Raw genomic sequence first — 19903 nt, forward strand, 5'->3', positions numbered from 1 at the left:
AAAGAAAACATATGTGAGAACCAGCTTTCAGAAAACATTTGATTAAAAATAGTTACACTTACATCAGCTGCGTTTCAAGTTGTAGTCCACTGCATTTGATATTTATAACTAAAGAGAAAATAAGAATACCGACTGGTCAGCTACTCGTATTTTAGAACCAAGGTCGCTGACAGCTTTCTGGTTGGAGTGGGCCAAGCTGGAGGATGTCACATCGGCTGAGGATGGGGGCTTTCTGGCCACTCTGGAAGAGAATCAGTGAGGGTTTCTGAAGCCCCGTGGGGCTGTTCCTCTTGGCAACTTTCCACCTCTGTGAAGAGGAAGGTAGTTTGGTTAATAAAAAAAAAATCTCATGAATAACTTTCGGGAAAGAGGGAAATGAGCCTTCTCTGGCACTCCTTGCTGAGTCAAAAACAGGCAGTGACAGGCTCGGCCTCAAGGAAGGCACTTGTGCTTTTCTGCCAACCTCTCCCATTTGGAGCTCCATGATGAAATCAGAACTGAGGAAACTTTAGAGGAGAACTTGGTAGGACTGTAAAATAGATAATTAAATGTTTAACAACAGGAAAGCTTTCCTTTAAAGGGGGCAAGATACATATTTCTGTATCTTTATTTTTGCATATTTATGCAAGTTAGTCTGCATATTTTCCCTAGATTTTCTCTGAATATTATTAATTTCTTCCTGTAGGAGTCAGAATAAATTCCACATTGTCAATGGATAAATTTTATCTGAATAATAAAGAAGAAATCAATAGAATCAAAGTGAAAGTGTTAGTCACTCAGTCGTGTCCAACCCTTTGCAACCCCAAGAACTGTAGCCCACCAGGCTCCTCTGTCCATGGAATTCTTCAGGCAAGAATACTGGAGTGGGTTGCCATTACCTTCTCTAGCGGATCTTCCCCCCCAGGGATGGAACCCGAGTCTACCAAATTGCAGGCAGATTCTTAACCATCTAAACCACCAGGGAAGCCTCTAATAGAATTAAAGTGAACATTAATCTTCAATGGATCCCAGTCTTAACACTTATTTGTCCTGGAAAAAAAAAAAAAAAAAAGCCACCAGGTATAATAGAAAATTTGAGTTAAAACCAGAAAAAAAATTCTATCAGAGATGGAAAGTTCAGAGCAGTGATTTACCTACGAAGAATAGGGAAAAATGATCAATGGGTGGGGCTTCAGCAATAACTATGTTTTATTTTAGAAAGAGATCAGAAGCAAATATGGTAAAACATTAATATAGTTGGCCCTCTGTATCCTCAGGTTCCACATTCGTTATTCAACCAACTGCAGATGGAAAAAATATGTTTTAAATTCCAGAAAGTTCCAAAAAGTAAAATAAATTTGTTGCACACTGCTAACTATTTATATAGTATTTACATTGTATGAGGCATTAAAATAATCTGGAGATGGTTTAGAGCATACAGAAGGATGTGCATAGATTATACGCAAATACTGCTGCATTTTATAAAAGGGACTTGAGCATCCACGAATTATGGCATCTGTGGGGATCCTAGAAACAATCCTCCGGGATACTGAGGGATGACTGTTGCTATTAAATCAGGTAGTGGTATATGGTGTCCTTTACATCAATTTTTTAATGTTCTATACACATGGAATTTTTTATAATTAAAACAATGTTTTAAAAAGAATGTGAAGGGTTATATAGCAAAACTCTTGAAAGCTAAATGGCATCCTCTGACATGAAAGAAACATGTAGAACACCAGATGGCTCAATAGCCCTAATCCTAGAAATAATCTCAACATAGTAAGAGTGTGTCTAAGCCTAGCCTACACCCAGCTTATTGGAATTGGGGTTTTAAGCATGGGACAAAATTCCAGTAGCAAACAGAGAACTGGAGTAGACTCTTAGAGTTGGTTTTAAAATGGTTTAACTTTAGGTATCATGTTTGGACAATCAGCAAGAGACAAACCCAAGCAGGTTATATGTTTACAAGTTCTATAAACCACAGCTAGGGGTCTGCAGCCCCCAAACCACAGCCAGTCCCCACAGCTTTCGGGCTGGCTGTCAGCACTTCACTGCTCCTGTGTGAGACTGAGTGCATGCTGAACCAGGATGCTTGTGTTCCAGGGGCCTCTCCAGGATGTGGTATGCTCTCCCAGAGGCATGATGAGAAGAAAAAGAATGAGGCTGGAGGAGAGAGAGGAAGGTAAGAAGCTGTAGAGGAGGAAAAGGCAGAGCCTAGAACATTCCACTCTTAAGCCTGAACAAATATACTTTAATAAACATGTATCATATGTAAATTTCAGAAATATCATTTCCTTCCTGCAAATGTAAATGCTCTCCCTCTGAAGTTTCTGCAGAAATGGGATTGGGGGAAGAGTGTGGGGACACTGTTCATTACACCTCCCTCTATGGGAAAGGAGGCTGTGGACACTGCACAGATGTTCTCATTGCTCTCGCACAGCGGCTGCACAGGTTTACAACCTTGACTGAAACCATCTCCACTTTCACTTTCTCTTCTGTAACAGTTTATAACGGAGACCAACAGAACTCCTATGTTAACTGTTGGGTATGCAGTTATCACAGGATACAGAATGTTTAGGATATGTTTTTTCTTCTCTTTTCTATCTTTCTCCTTAATATCCAGGCACACTAACTCAGACATTCTAGAAGAAATTATAGAGTCACCATGATCATCATCTTGAAAATAAACATCTAATAATCAGGAAAAGTATATATATTTGCAGAATAATAGACTTAAGCAATTCTATATAACCTATGAGTTACTGTCTTATATAGCAGAAAAGTATGCAAAGAAGAAGGGTTAAGGTTGATTAGACTTTGCATCTAGATCAGTGATGCTCAAGCAGGGTGATTCTGCCCCCCCAGGACATATGGCAACGTCTGGAGACATTGTTTGGTTGTCACAACCATAGCGCTGCTATTGGCATCTAGTGGGTATAAGTCAGGGATGCTGCTGAATACCCTCCAATGAACTGGAAAATCTTCCAAAGCATGAAGTCGTCTCACCCAAAACATTAGTAGTGATGAGTGTGAGAAACCCTGATCGAGCTCTATCTGTCACACAACTCTTGCAGCCTCACATGGAGCGGGTGCTTAGTGAACTGCTGCAGACACGGATGATTGTGACGATCTTCCTGATAAAGACACACACAGAGAGCAATTCCTTCCTTTGCCTACATTTTACATGTAAGAGGGATTTATATCCCTTTGTAAACCAAAAGTTCACCCTTAACTATCCTTTAGTAAAAAAGATTATTAAAAGTGATATTGGAAGAAGAGCTCTGGAAAAACTACCTCGTGATTGACTCTCTCTTCTCCCCATATCAGCTCTTCTGATTAAGAGCTTTTATGATAAATAAAATTACTTCCTTTAACTATTACAAACTTTCAGTGAATGATGACAGGCTAAGAGAACAATGATAGTTTGTAACAGACTCTCTGAACTGCTCTATGTTTTCTTACAATTGGATTAAATGCTTAATAAATATATGTTGAATTAGTGAATAAAAAACAATTGGGTGAAATAGTGAAGCTGCAGCTGAAGGTCAATAATGACTAATCATACACATTTATATTTTGACTTCCTTAGTATTAGCTGTTTACATATCTAGATTTCTCAGTAAGTATTAAACTCCTTGATACATAAACTATGATTTGAGAAGAACATCGAATATCCACCTTGTTGTTTTATTTCTAGACTATTTTGTAAATGTGAAGCATCAACCACTACATGAAAGGGATGTATGAAGACTGAGCATAATAGTATATATAAAGTTTTTCCATTGGGTAACAAATCTATAACAAAGTTACTACTATGTATCTTTTAGTATCAAGAACTGTTACTTAGTTACAAAAGACTAGAGCAATACAAGTCAACACTTGACAATATTGTATTTTATATTTGTTTGTACAGAGACAGTCCAGAAAAAAACTCCCAGTTTTACTCTTAATGCTAATTCTTCAGTAATTACAATCATAATCAGTGTCAATGCCCATAATATGTACCACACATATGAACACATACAGTATTTATATACAGGACACACAGACACGTGTTAAAAACATGTACTGGATTTGACTCCCTGATGTCTGAGCACCCATTATTCCTGAGCTCCTCTCTCTTGTTGCCCAGAGTTATAATTCTGAGTCTTATTACCATCCTCCCATGCCCTGTCCCCTAGGTCCCTGCCCCCAGTCTCCCAAATGCACATGTTCCACATGACAGTTCAACGAGCAAGAGTCTGCTGTAGGATGACAAGCCACCAGTCCTGTGAGGACAGCAAGGCTCCCTTTTAAGAGCCTCGGATTCCTCACAGGTATTAAGACTTTTTACCTACGAGGGCTGTTATGAGGATAGAAAAGATAATGTATGTAAGTTTCAGTTCAGTTCAGTTGCTCAGTCGTGTCCAGTTCCTTGTGACCCCATGAACTGCAGCACTCTAGGCCTCCCTGTCCATCACCAACTCCCGGAGTTCACCCAAACTCATGTCCATTGAGTCGGTGATGTCATCCAACCATCTCACCCTCTGTCGTCCCCTTCTCCTCCTGCCCTCAATCTTTCCCAGCATCAGGGTCTTTTCAAATGAGTCAGCTCTTCGCATCAGGTGGCCAAAGTACTGGAGTTTCAGCCTCAGCATCAGTCCTTCCAAAGAACACCCAGGACTGATCTCCTTTAGGATGGACTGGTCGGATCTCCTTGCAGTCCAAGGAACTCTCAAGAGTCTTCTCCAACACCACAGTTCAAAAGCATCAATTCTTCTGCGCTCAGCTTTCTTTATAGTCCAACTCTCACATCCATACATGACCACTGGAAAAACTATAGCCTTGACTAGACAGACCTTTGTTGACAAAGTAATGTCTACTTTTTTAATATGCTGTCTAGTTTGGTCATAACTTTCCTTCCAAGGAGGAAATGTATGTACAGCACTTGGCAAATCTTTGGTGCTTAATAAATGGTAATCCCTTTGTTTTATTGCTGTTGTTATTTCCTCATTCAGATTCTAAAGGACCAGAGACCATAAATTTGTGGCTAAACCCATATTTATCCTGACTAATAATCCTGAACAGGAAACACATCTTTCATTCCACACAAGAGCTCAGATAGGAGACTTAAAATGCAAACACAATGGATAGGACTAATACTACAATATTACTCAAGAGGTAAAGAATCAAGGGTTTTGTTTTGGACCAGAGGTAAGAAATTAGACAGGCCTGGGCCTAAAAGCGGGCTATGAGGAGACAGAGGGAACAAAATATAAGGCTGGCAAAACCAAAGACCCATTTCTTTGATATCACAATTTTACTAAGGGTCTGTCTTGTACAAATGAAAATGTTTATAAAAGATGAAACTGCAATATTTGACTGGTTTACCTACAAAACTGTTAGCAGTCAGTCTATGAAACATGACATCCCATTACAAAAATAAAAAATTCAAGCTACCTCAATGGAAGATATTCTCAATTAAATACAAAGAAAGAAAAAGAACCTGAAGAAGTAGAAAAAGCTCAGCGAAGCCCACCACAGCATGTCATGAAGCAGTATGTTCCAAGGACCATCACGTGCAGACAAACAGTTGCTCAAGCAGAGGCCCTTTTGGATCACTGAGATACATTTTCTCATTCAATCTTTAGACAGCTACAAAGCACAGACCCTTAACAAGTCTGCATTTTGCACATCCAGGGACTGAGGTTTAGAAGTGTTGGATCTCAGTCAAAGGCACACAGATGGTAGCAGAGTCTGGATCAGAATTCATGATCTGAGGTATTCTACTATATAATCCACACACTCAGTCATCTGAGTCTTGTTTTTTTTGCTAGATCTCTAGAAAGAGCTGAAATTGAGTGCTCTCAAGTCTTAGGAAGTATACAACTAAACAAATTTTTAAGATAATTTTTAAGAAATAATAAAAGTTTTGTTAATGTTGAGATAATTTGTACTAAATGGAAATATTAAGTTTTAGAATCTGTCACTTCTATTGCTACGAGACACATTTCTACATAAATATTATAAATAATCATGTGAACACTTCAGCTTATAAGCAGAGACAAATGGTAGTTATTTAAAGCATTCCTCTCTTTTGCTCCGAGGACACCAAATCTTCTAGAATTCACATGGAAAGACATCACAAACTTACTTTGACCTGAGGGTAGGACTTCTTGTTCTTTTCACTAGACGCACCGGGGAGCCCTCCATGGGAGGGGCCTTCACACACGTAACGGAAACGAAATCCTCTCTGCAAAGGTGAACACAAGGTGAACAAGTTTGAGGAATACTTACTAAAAACTTATAGGGACAAAATTATACCCAAATTTTATATTCTTGTGTATTAGAGGAGACACAAACTGTGAAAGAGGACTGTATAGGAGAACTACTTCTCCCCATAACCTTATCATGAATATTGATGTTAACTGATATTTGGGCCCTGAGCTATGGCTTAAAAGGCAGGTCCTTGGCCCTGCAGAAGCTCTCCTCCTGTGCTATGTGGAGAGTAAACTGCTGCAGATTTTAGGCCTAAGGACTCGACATGCTACAGCTTGCCTGTATCAGAGTTTCCTCATCTCACATTGCTTCTGCCAAGCTCTGAAATTGGCCATATGACTCAAAGTTAAGCTTCTCTGATTCTTATTTAAAGGCATTCCTTTACCTACTCTGATGACAGTTGGTTCAGGAGGGAATACAGAAATGTCTTGTTAAATATACCCCATCAGGGTTACAGAACACAGCCTATGCAAGTCCGCACAATCAATAACTCTCAACAGTTCAGAAGGTAAGAAGTTTCGATTTAAGATTGTTAATACTATCAAGTTCAAGCTGGATATATTAACTGACCTGAATGATTCCAAACCCAGAGAGTCCCTTTATATATTAACTCAAGAATTTTTATAGACACAGTAATATCAACTAGGAATTAGCAAGAAGCCTTTACTATGCAGGCTGATTAAACACATGAGTTCCATGTATTTTTTTTTATACAACTAAGAAGATTAGACCAGACCATATTCAAGGTCTATTCCAGTTTTAACATTTTATGACTTAAAAAGCTAACAGTTGTAATTGTGCATATTTGCATACCAAGAATAAAACAAGGACATTTATGAGAATGACTCTCATCATCATATGAAGGGAGATTTCAACATATACAGTCTCTTGACCAAATGGTCTTCCGTTTTTCAAATACACCCTTTAGTGAAAAGAATATGTTAATACACTTTAAGGAACATTCTCACCTTCTGCTTACTTTATCGTGGGACTGACTTCCTATAAACAGTGATAGATCCTTAGGCCTCAGAAGCTCCGCACACCACTACTTGTTAGTGGGGCTTTCTACCTTGCAAGCTGGATAGTGGAGCTCAGTGAATATACAGGTTTTGACGGCTTTGAGCTAATGGATCAATGTAAAGTTTCTGCCCTCCTTAGACTGTACTTCATTTCACTATGCCCCATAGGGTCTTGAAAAGCAGCCTGAGAGGTTCAGGGAGAGCACCTGGAATTGTTTCTAAATTCTGTGAGACTTTTCTAATTTCTAAAGAGGACCAGTCTAAAGCATCTTTTACGGGACCAGTGAGACCTGACCTAAATTCCCTAGGGGAGGAAGCTACCGTATGTCACACATGGGTCTGGGGTATATGATCAACGTATTAAAGTGGGACCTAAAACAACTCTTGAAAAGGGCTCCTTAGGTGACCCCAAACATCAACACCTGGAAAGCCTTCTGAGGTAAGATGAGTGATTTGAAGGTGATTCTTCCTGTTTTGCTTCTCAAAAATTCAAACTAAAAAATAAGTTACAAATTCAGCCCTATACCTTTTATAGTCAAAGGCTGTTAGCGTATTTTCAATAATTAAATGAAATTTCTAAAAGTATGAAAAAGCAACAGTCAGCCTCCAGAACTGGCTAACCATAAAATAGGGATTTACTTGACTGCTAATCGGTTTAAACACAACTTCAGCTTTTAAACAATATTAGATAATTAGCACTTAATAATATGCAACAGAACTAGCTATCCTAAAGATTAGTAGTGGTCTATGCTATGACTCATCTCTGTCAAAGCTGGGGAAAATTGTGGCAGAGACTCCAGAGAAAAAAAGAAAAGTTTTCTAGATTTTATTTTTAAAACAATAAAGTAATTCATTATCTTTAATCATAAAGTTACTTTAGGACAGTTGGAGAAATATATACTTATACTATTATATCTTATTGGAAGTGGTGTTTAGTAAAATATGAGTAAAGAGACCTGTCTTAATACCTTGCTCATCGTTTGAAAAACAACATATTCATAGTTGGATAAAAGTATCTAAACTTCTATGCAAAGGAATTTATAACCTGAAGATAGAAATAAAATATCTTTTTTTTGAAAGGAAACTAGGATGTCTTCAAATGCATAGTCTGGATGCATTTCAGATTCTAAATTTTTGAGATTAAAGGTTTACCAATCCACAGCCATTCATCTCAGTAACTCCACTTGCTTAAAATGAGTCATCAACCTCAAAGGCAAGGCTCCATCCATCCGGTCAGAAAGTCTGACTTCAATACAACCTTCTTACTTTCACTGGAGTCAGACATCACAATATTACATTTTGGTAAGCAAGCACATTGATTTACTCAGATAAGCTTTAACACATCCACCAACAGTGAATTAAATTTTGAAACTACATAACTCACCCTTCAGATAAATCATAAACGTCAATTTTTCCCTATGACTATTGACCCATAGTAAGAAACTTCATTTTAAAAACCTTATGGTAGTGCTATGCTTATGAAAATGAATATTTGAAAAACACATTTTGCCTAGTATGCAGACAAATAAATTTTAGTTGATTTCTTGGTTTCACGGTTTATCCGGAAATTTCCCAGGAGGCCAGGTAACACTGCACAGAATGTTAGAGGATAAACTTCCACTGGGAGGGTCGTTTGAGAAAACTGGTGGCCTCCTGTGAGAACTCACTGATAGGGAATTGGGAATGGAGATAAAGCAAAGTCATGTCGGCAGGCTGTGGAATCAGGGTGTGTTACCTGCGAGCCATGAAAACAATGTCCCGAAATCGCATATGGTATTCCAGTCCCCACACCAAAAACTTTTATCAAAGTTCAACCTCATAAGTGTAGTCTATTTGGTCATAGATAAAGATACTCATATCCTTTATATTCTGACCAAAACCCAAATACATATGTAATACCATGATTACAGTAACCACATGCATACTTTAAGATTTTGACCTAGTTAGTATTTGTTAAGTGTTACACAATACAAAAGTGTTACTTGCCTGAGCTACTAAAAACATTTAGGAAAAGTACTGGGTGATACAGCTGCAAGAAAGCAGACACACGCATCCTCAGTCTCACACATGTGTGATAATATGCATATCCAGCCAGAGATCTACTAACTTTGTCCTCATTCTGCAGAGGACTATACCATTACTTCATCGCTTAATGACTATGGGAAGATATTAAAGATTCTCTTCCTTCCTCTTTCATAGCACTGGTCCCATCCAATTTCCAATAAATATTTATTTACCCATAGGGACATGGTAAGGAAGCCATTTCAATTCCCAGGTATCCTCTATAAATAATAGTAGTAAGAGGAAAGGGAAAGTGAAATCCCTGCGACCACGCAGACTGTAGCCTACCAGGCTCCTCTGTCCATGGAATTCTCCAGGCAAGAATACTGGAGTGGATTGCCATGCCCTCCTCTAGGGGATCTTTCTGACCCAGGGATCAAACCCCAGTCTCCCACATTACAGGCACATTCTTTACTGTCTGAGCCGCCAGGGAAGAGCCTGATAAAATAAAATGCTCCTCTCCTGACTCCAAAGAGGCTAGATCTGAAGCTAATACCCAAGAGAACTTGACTGTCTATTCTAGAACTTTATCTACACCCCACTGGTCCTTTTAGTATCTTAGGTTACATGTTCCAAATAGCAAAGGCGTAGCTCCTCAGGATGGAGAAAGGCTCAGAAGTTCTGATATGCAGGGACATGGTGGAAGCGCCTGACTCAGTGTATGTGAACTGTGTGTATGTGTATTTTCTTACACATGAAAATGAGTGGAGATAACCTACATCTCTTCAAGGAATGGCTGGTAAGTCAAAGTGTTGGAGATCATGGGATACCATGGATTGATACTTAAGTTTTATAGAACTATGTACTGAGGTTCAGGACTGTCTGAACAATGACTAAGAGAAAAGGAAAGTGGATGATAAAGTTGTTACACAATTTGGCAGGTTGTCGATCTTCTAGATAAGCTACTTCCTTTGTAAAATTCATTTACTATTTTATTCAGTGCTTGAGGTATTATTAGACTTATGGATCTAGCAATTAAAGAGAAAGTCCCACCCCTTTAATCTTCTTACCTGTTTAGGTTGCTCTAATATTTGAAGGTATGGGCCATCTGCTAAAAACAAAACAACAAACAGAAACCAAAAGAAACTGTGAGGCTTCTCAAATTTGGTTAAAAAAAATATATTTATATGTATGTATATATATACAAAGCAAGTAAAAAAAACTGAAATTATGTTTTTAAACAGAGGCTTCAAATAAATGTTTTAGCTAAAATTCCACAAGGCATATCTTCTTCTTTTGAATATTAAATTTATCCTTATTTAATAACAGTTTTACACCATTAGAGAGAACCATACCATCCAGATGTCTGTTCAGTGGTGATGGCACCTTGCACAACCCAACAAAAGGCATGACGTCTGGCAAGAATTAAGACGTCAACAACCTTCACAATCATGTCTACTAACAAAGCATTTTTAATAATGACACAAATACGAATTAAAAGCAGCAACCACTTCCTGGTCACTGTGAAGTTTTCTTTTGCCATCACATCATCAGACTCTGACTTCCACTCTTCACAAGAGAATGTGCCTAATATGAAATTACAAGAGACTGAGCCAGCAACCTACATGTGTGAAACACACAGATAATGATCTCAGGCTCTCTGCTTTTCATTACACCAAGTTTTGGGTTTCCTTGTCAATACCTGAACCCACAAGTGCTGCCCTCATTCCCTAACTGGCTAGCTTGTTCCTCCTCTCTCCCATATTTAATTTGGTCCATCAGACATGGTAGATTCTTCTTATTAACTCATAGCTTTTGATGTCCGTGTACAATTTTTGAATATTGTACTTTCATATAAACTCTGTTCCAAAATAAGCGTTTTATAAAATTCTGAAAGTAAGTTAGATGAATGTATACCAACTAATAAGAACAAAGATTACTAGAAGCTTAATGATAGCCTGACTATACCTAAGTTTAGAAACTCAAAGGAAAATCAAAACCTCTGACAGTATAAACACAAATTTATTCAATAGGATAAAGTCCCTAAGCTTCCCAGCTGGTTTGTATGTCATGTCAAAAGTATAATAACCCATAGCTCCGTGATACACAAAGGCTCATGGTGTTTCTCACTTGTTTGAATGTAAATTTAAATGGTACTTAAAAAATTCTAGGAGGATGCTTCTGTGTCCATTTCAATCTTCACTGTCTCTAGGCCAGAAGTTCAAGACTTATTATTTTAGATAAATAAATTTATGAAGAAAAGCTAAACTTTCAGGTTGAAATTAAAAATAAACCATAACTTGAGAGAGGATTTTTATTTTCAGCACTATGATGAATCAGGATAAGACAGAGAACTGTAGGAAACTAAGGTATAATTATTTCCTGTTATTATTCAAGAAGTTTACAAGGGAGTCAGTTGAAAAATAACTGAATTTGAACTGAAACATACACAAGAAAAGAAAAAAGGTTAGGGACTGACCAATGCTATATAATTTAGGTAAATTATCTTCTCTTTTCTGTCTGAAATTAGTTCCTGGATATATTCAACTATTTTTTTTTAAAAAGAAACTGTTAGAATTTTAAAATTCCAAAAAATGACTAGAATTTAATTTCTAAGGAGATAAAACTGATTAGAAACATAAATATTTTCACACTGCTAAATAAGGTCTATACAACATTTCAACAAATCTACTCATACACATTCTCTCTAGAAAACTAAATGAACATATGAAGAAGAGAAGTCTTTAAGAAAGCAACATTTGACAGCAAGGTCCTACTATGTAGCACAGGGAACTACACTCAATATCCTGTGATAAACCAAAATGGAAAAGAATGTGAAAAATGTGGACATATGTGTAACTGAGTCACTTTGCTGTACAGCAGAAATTAACACAACATTGTAAATCAACTATACTTCAGCAAAAAAAAAAAATGAAGCAACATTTGGATATCATGGAAAATACAGAGGAATTGGAGCACATTTATATCAGACTTCAAGTCTCTCACTTCTTAGTAACTCTTCGAAAAATATTTGAAATTTTGTTATTATTTTTGCTGTATGGTTTAATTTCTTCTAAATACATGAAATACTAAGGCTTGGTAATTCTATTTACCAAGGGACCATTTTTCTCTTTCAGGGAATACACTCAAACATTAAATCAACTAGAAAACGAGATTTGCTATGCATATATTTGTTTTAATGCCAATTTTCTTTGGCTGCATTTCCATGCCACGAATTAACATCCTACTGTGTAGAGTAATTTAAATTACAGCATGATGTTATAGACCTAGCAGTTGTGCCATATCCTGTAGAGTTTTCAACAAGTAGCATGGTTTTAGATTTCAAGAAATACAGAAGATAAAACAGTCCATATGAAAATTACATTGGTTTATATAACCTCTCTATTCCTTTAAAATGTGAATAAAACATCCATAAATCTTGGTTTATAAAAAACTGAACTATGGCATTGCAATGCAGAGGGAACGTGTATGCGACAATAAAAAACGATGAGGTAATAACTGGAAAATACAATTTTGAGGTATAATTGTAAAAGTTTTTCTAATGTTGCCTGCATGCCAAGTTGCTTCAGTCGTGTCTGATTCTTTGCAATTCTATGGACTGTAGCCCACCAGGCTCCTCTATTCATGGGATTAACCAGGCAAGAATACTGCAGTGGGTTGCCATGCCTTCGTCCAGGGGATCTCCCTGACCCAGGGCTCGAACCTGCACTGGCAGGCAAGTTCTTTACCACGAGTGCCACCTGGGAAGCCTTTTTCTAATGTTATGGCTAAATAATTCCTACAACATGAAACTTTGACTTCAGAATATTTACCAAGCTGGTTCTTTCAATAACCTTATTCTATCTCCATAAATTTGATGAAATAAAAAATTAGGAAATCCTTTGCATCAGGATAGTGTTTGGCATCTATAAGCCATCAAATGGAAAAGTATATGTTTCCTGAGGGCAGTAACTTTCATGTTTTCAATAAAGCATCAAAACCAAGAAAAAGACTTTGATCCCCAGTCACAGAAAACACAGAAGCTACCAAGACATTTAGTTGTTCACAGGAAGCTGATCTAGAGCTTATTTTGGACAACACTTGAGGACATCTCAGCTATGATCTGTGGGGTAAAGAAAGGCCTCAGCAACACACTTACTGAAGCTAATGAAGCTGAATTTAGCAGATTTATTTTTTCCCCTTGCATGAACTTCTAGAAATAATAGATATAAAAATGCAAATAAACACCTGATATAAAAAATGAAAAGTAAGTACAAAGTAACAACAGCAATTTTAAATGACAATGATACAAATTGCACAAAGTCTCCCATTGAGGATAAGCAAGTCCATGGTAAATAGAATAGCTGATGTACTTCAGTAATTACAAAACTCTCTTTTATACACAACTTCCAAAATTTACTCACACAGCTTTTGAACATCTGTTAAGTCCCTCTGGCGATGTGAGGAATACATAAAAAGAGCTATCACAGCAAGCTTACATAAAAGCAATAAGGGAGGTGGGAGGCGGGGTTCAGGATTGGGAACATGTGTACACCCATGGCGGATTCATGTTGATGTATGGCAAAACCAATACAATATTGTAAAGTAATTAGCCTCTAATTAAAATAAATAAATTTAATAATAAACAAAACAGAGACTGATTTTTAAAAAATCATTCATATAAGATTAAATAACTTATTGATGGGGATAATTAAGTCATGTTAGGAGGATGGATGATTATCACGAGTTTATCCAACTGGTCAGAACATAGGGCTAGAAGTTTTTTAAAAAGATAATTTTTCTACCAAGATGACTTTTATGACTTTTGTACACTATGTTCCCGGTGTGTGGTATACTAGCTGGCACACAACAGGAACTCAAGTAAGTGTTTTGGGAATAGATCTGAGAGTTGAGACTGCCTCATGTGCCTGGGGCAAAGGAAACAGGAGTTACAAAGACCCCAGAGATAACAAGATTGGGTGAAAGGAAAAAAATCCCACACAGTAAAGAAGTTCCTTTTGAGCTGTGCTAGCAAATATCAGCAACAATTATCAGTCATACAATGGGTTGCTGCTGCTGCTGCTGCTGCTAAGTTGCTTAGTCGTGTCCGACTCCATTCGACCCCATAGACAGCAGCCCACCAGGCTTCCCCATCCCTGGGATTCTCCAGGCAAGAACACTGGAGTGGGTTGCCATTTCCTTCTCCAATGCATGCAAGTGAAAAGTCAAAGTGAAGTTGCTCAGTCGTGTCCGATTCTTAGCAACCCCATGGACCACAGCCTACAAGGCTCCTCCGTCCATGGGATTTTCCAGCCAAGAGTATTGCAGTGGGGTGCCATTGCCTCCTCCAATATAATGGGTAACTGGGATCAAACATGTTTATGCAAATGTAGTCCAAAAAAGTATACTGAAAACTGACTTTTAAAACACAAATCACCATTTCTTTTCTAGGTAACTCACTGACTTCATAAAAGAGTGTATAAAAAAAATCAAATTTTAAAAAAAGCAAAAGCAAAATGACAGGCAAGAGATGAAGAATTTTCTTACCTGTTGGTAGTGGCATCTCCGGTTGAAATAATTCTGGACTAAACATTGTATGATTCAGAGGATCCAGATGAAACATCTACAAAAAGGAAAATTTTAATATTTCAATCATTACTTTTCCAACACTGTATTACAAACTTGAAAAACCTAAAACTTAATTATAGGAACAAAAACTAAAAACTAAAACCTGAAAACATTTTAAAGCAGAATTTTAAAAATATGCTCAGGAAACCTAACTAAGTTCTCGTGTATATAGAACTTTACATGGGGTTGGGCTATGGTTGTGTGAAAACCAAAGGGATTTCAGAAGAACAATCCACGTGTACAGTCCACGGAGATAAGGACTTAGTGTAGTTTGCTTACTGGCATATCTGCAGGGTCCAGTGTATATTTATCAGAGTAGGTACTTAAATATTTGTTGAATAAATGATTTAAAGCTTACACTCTCTTAGAAATATAAACATGAGAATCTAATCCTAGAAATCTGTATTTCTTTTATAATGGTAAATAAACTCCTCCTCTAGCATCCAATTGCAAATCCCGAAAGATTCAGACAGTGAGAGCCCTGGAACAATTTATAGAAAAACTCAAACTATAACTTAGTCCAAAAAGCAGATTAACTGAGCACTGAGCTCCCTCATCTTTTTTTTTTTTTTTTTTATCTTTATTTACCTAGCATAATGAAAATACCTGGAATTTAGTGGGTTTGATATGCTGAATAACAGCTTCCCCAAAGACACCCACATCCCAACCCCTAGAACCTGGAATGCTGTCTCCTATAGCAAAAAGGAATTTACAAATGAACACAGAGATGGGGAGATTAGTCTGAATTATCCAGGCCAGGCCTGATAGAGGGATGCAGGAGATCAAAGTGAATAGTAGGAGACATACCAATGGAAATAGGAGGCTAAAGTGATGGAAGGGGTTGGGTCACAGGCCAAAAAAGGCAAGCAGCCTCTAGATGTTCAAAAACATAAGGAAAACTTTCAGAAAGAATACAGCTCTGCCAAACCTTGATTATGGACTTCCGACCTCCAGACTGTAAGATAATTAATTTGTGTTTTTTAAGTTGCTAAATTTGTGGCAATTGGTTATAGGAGCACCAGAAAACCAATACAGTGGGTAAACAACATACTGTGATTGAATTATAATCTATCTTGAAACGTTACTAAAAATGATGTATCCCAAGAGTAACATTTCCTTCCTACTTAGTTCATTCAGGATTTAAAATTTGTATTTCTGAGTTTCGTATTTATTTCAGTCTAAATAAGTCATCTATGAAATGTCTGTGGACAGCACAGAAATCAAACACACTTCAGTTTTTATAATACACTAGTTAGTAAATGTGCTGGATCAGGCATTAAAAATAAACATCGATATTTTACTCCTTTTCTTTACTAGTATATTATTGGACATTCATGTATACCTAAGAATCTATCAATAGTATGTCTAGTTAAAATCAAGACTAAGAAACACAGTGTTTAAACAAAGAACGCTTCAGATCCAGTTGTGAGGTATGCAAATTTTCAATTGAGGAACAATAAATGTGTCTCACATCAACGCTCAGGAGTAAAGTTCATCTACACTATTCACTCTTTGCTGAAAGGGAAATAAAGGAATGAAAAAAACGTGTTGTTATAAAAATGGGCCTCATCTTATAGAGAGAATTTACCAGTCTCAGGGCAGAAAAGATGATCTAGCAGAACAAAAAACTTTCCTGTGGTCCTGCAGACTGGTTAAAGGGCAAAAACTCTGATCGCAGGAGAGACTCAGCCCCACTTCAGACAAGAGCAAAGCAGGGGCATGTGCTGCAGCTTACGTGTGCATTAGGTCAGGGGTGGAGTAAACCCCAGAACACATTAAAATACTGAGGATCTCACTGAAGACATGCGAACTTCAAGAAATATAAATTATTAATCTTGAGACAAGGGGGAAAAAACTCAAACTTCAAGGACCTCTCTCTTTAAAAATGGAAATATCAGAATATGTCCCCACTGCTGGTGCTGACAAAAATGCCCACAAAGAAAAGCTTTCGAAACTACGATTTTCAGCAGGTTTTACTCTTGTATGGCATAAAGGACCATCTCTTGCTGATAGGATTTCCTGTGCAGAGACAGGAAAGCATGGTTTAAAACCAAGCCAACCAACCCTAATGCTGGTGAGTGTCTGCCTTTGTTAGAGACAGCATATTAAAAGTGAAAGGTAAAGCACAGGTTTTTGATAATATGAGTAGCCAAATGTTTGTCATGCTGTAACCAGAGAAAATGCTGCTAGATTTATCTGTATCATTTGTACAATAAAATTCAAAAGCAGCATCTTAATATGAAAAGCAATGCATACTCATTCTTTCTAAATCAATGAGAACATTATGAAGAGTAATGAATGTGACATAAGTATTTTATTTAAAGAAGTAATACTAGATCCCTCAAAAAACATTTCACTTTTGGCTTTCTGATTCTTTGCATGCATAATTTTGGGAAATACATTTTTTTTATGTGGCTAAAGTGTGAAATGATTATGAAATTTGGACCAGATGTCCTGGTACCCACTGCTCCCTCTCTTTGCATAGCCTAGCAAACTACACATTTCAAATATCAGCTGACACAGACTGCCTTTGGAACGTCTGCATAACCACACCCTTCTTCCCTCTTGACATCTGTGTCCCATTGCACACAGACTACTACTACAGTGTTCAACACCACAGGGAAACTACTCATGTCTCTGTCCCTCCTACTAGAAAAATGGCAGCTTCCTGAAATGTGTCACATTTTTGTATCCTTCCTTAGCCAATGTTCTGGTACATAGTGATGTCTCAATAAATAGATCATGAGTGAATAAATATCACTATTTTAAATACTCTTAATATTGCCATTGCAATTACCCTAGAGTCTGAAAATTGCTTCCAAATGGTTCATTACATATATATATACACATACACACTATACATAAATTTCTTTCTCTGTGTGTGTACACACACACATATATGTATAGAGCAAAATATTAACAACCAACAAAGATTTGCTGGACTATTCAACATTTCTATAGGCTTGAAATTAACATTTTTCAAGTATGACATTAGGAGAAAAAAAAGGACACTATTATCCCTTTATAATCGCTAATATAATTATAATGAACAGTTCCATGTCCCCAAAGCACATTCCTTGCCCATTTAAGTCTTTCAAACACCTCTGTACGTGAGCATGAGGTGGGGTGGGGGTGGGGGTGCTAAGTGATTCCTCAAGTTTTAATAGCAGTCAGCACTTAGTTAAGATCTTTGAATTCTAACTCCTTTTCACTATACCAATCTGCCTCCTCATTAGATGAGTTTTTAAATAAATACTTTGGCCTCCCCCCAAAATGATATGTTCAAGTCCTAACTCCTAAAATACCTGTGAATGTGACCTTACTTAAAAAACAGGGTCTTTGCAGATGTGATCAAGTTGAGATGAGGTCATCCTGAAGAATGGGCCCTCAATCCACTGCCTGGTACTTTTATAAGAGAAAAGAGCGGGGAGGGGAGATTTGGCTATGGAGATACAGAGGAGACAAAGAGAAGAAGGAATGTGCTGGAGAGGAGCAGCTACAAGCCAAGGAATGCCAAGGACTTCCAATAACCACCAGAAGCTAGAAGAGGAGCACAGGTCCTCCTTCAGAACTCCCAGAAGTAACCAGTCCTGTTGTCATCTTGCTTTTGAATTGCTTGCCTCCGGAACTGAGAGGGAATACATATCTGTTGTTTTAAGTCACCCAGTTTGTGGTAATTTGTTACAGCAGCCCCAACAAACTAACATAGTAGCTATCATTTGACCAGCAGCATGTATAACTTTTATACTACAAGAGTGTGGCAGCAGGGATACTGTTGTTTTACATGGCATGTCCTCTAAGACCTTACGTAAATGCTCTAAGACCTTATGTAAATGGGCAAGAAAAACAATTTAAAAGAAATTTTTACCTCTTTTAAGAGTTTTCCTGATAGTTACTGTTGTTTATACTGTTGTTGTAAAAATTATTAGCACGATTATTATACTACTTACTTGTTCATGCCCTCCCAAATACGGGTCGTCTTCTGCCATTCTGGAGCTGTGCATCAAAAGAATACAAAACCGAACTGTTACGACTGGAATAAACCTTAAAAATTACACTATGAAAGAGTAAACTGCATTATTTCAGTAAGACCAAATATAACCTCTCCCTTTTTTTTTTAAAGACCTTAGGAGGAAATACTGTGTAGTTCCTCTTGGGAATCTAAGTCTAAAAGTAGAAAGATTGCATAATCAAGGAATTACCACTTACGCATAATGCACAACCCCTATGTCAACGTCACAACAGTGTCCTGGAGTTTGGTACAGCTAGCCTTCATCCTCGGTACAGAAATCATGCCATTAGATTTCTTAGAGGCCATTTCTTTTTGTTACCATCCAGACTTCAAAGATGCACTGAGCTCTTTGTGCAGGTTATTTTCCAACCCTTCATGAATTCTGTCATGGTCCTGGAACTATATCTCCCCACTTTCTACATGCCACTTGAGTTGAGAAACTCAGAGGGAGTCGTTTGGCTGTGGGGGGGCCGGTCAGTGCTTTGTGCAGCATGAGGGGAGGACAGCCGCAGTGTGCAGTGCTCCGTCCTCTAGAGCTGTCTGCTGTGTCAGGCCACTTCCTCTCACTGTCAGAGCAGCACACAAACATTGATACTAAATGTGCAATCAAAAGGCATGAACATAAGAGCCTTTATTATCAAGGCTAGAGTCTCAGATTTACTCAACCCAGCCAGATGTCAATACATCAAAGGCCCTAGCAGTCTTCTATTACCCAAAGGCCCTCACAAAAATGAAGAGCCACATGACCAGATAAAAAGTGTTTAAAATCACACATCATTTTGGATTTCCGTAAGAAGTACTCATCATTATTTTAAATATGTATAGGTTAACTTTAGTTAACTGTAGTTAAATTTACTTAGATCAAATTTTAGACATATTCCCTGAAAATATTAGAAGATTTAAAAACACACAGTTGAAAGTATGTATTAATTTGAGGCTAATTTTTCTCTTTTTCTTCATGAAGTCTATAAAGATTCAAGGGCACTTGAGATGGGGGCTGCCC

At 37.5% G+C, this 19903-nt stretch overlaps 1 protein-coding gene and 1 long non-coding RNA gene across 6 annotated transcripts in view; one reads left to right on the forward strand and one right to left on the reverse strand.

Moving 5' to 3' along the window:
- The window catches only part of NFKB1 (nuclear factor kappa B subunit 1), a 122305-nt gene that overhangs the window by 77391 nt on the left and 25011 nt on the right, over positions 1 to 19903 (reverse strand). The window contains exons 2-5 of one of the 5 annotated variants that reach the window (XM_061419508.1): positions 18839 to 18884; positions 14808 to 14883; positions 10331 to 10368; positions 6116 to 6214 (exon numbers count right to left, since the gene is read on the reverse strand). In XM_061419508.1, coding sequence (XP_061275492.1) covers positions 6116 to 6214; positions 10331 to 10368; positions 14808 to 14883; positions 18839 to 18877 — 252 coding nt within the window. In that variant the 5' untranslated portion in view covers positions 18878 to 18884. Of the gene's footprint in view, positions 1 to 62; positions 92 to 6115; positions 6215 to 10330; positions 10372 to 14807; positions 14884 to 18838; positions 18885 to 19903 lie in introns of those variants that run through there. The other 4 variants (XM_061419506.1, XM_061419510.1, XM_061419509.1 and 1 more) reach the window with 4 other exon arrangements.
- On the forward strand, positions 9626 to 10781 carry LOC133249314 (uncharacterized). The gene is made up of 2 exons (XR_009736907.1): positions 9626 to 10059; positions 10590 to 10781. It is a non-coding gene; the product is annotated as an uncharacterized LOC133249314 (long non-coding RNA).

Source organism: Bos javanicus, chromosome 6 (assembly GCF_032452875.1).
Source record: "Bos javanicus breed banteng chromosome 6, ARS-OSU_banteng_1.0, whole genome shotgun sequence".
NCBI classification, from domain to species: Eukaryota; Metazoa; Chordata; class Mammalia; order Artiodactyla; family Bovidae; genus Bos; species Bos javanicus.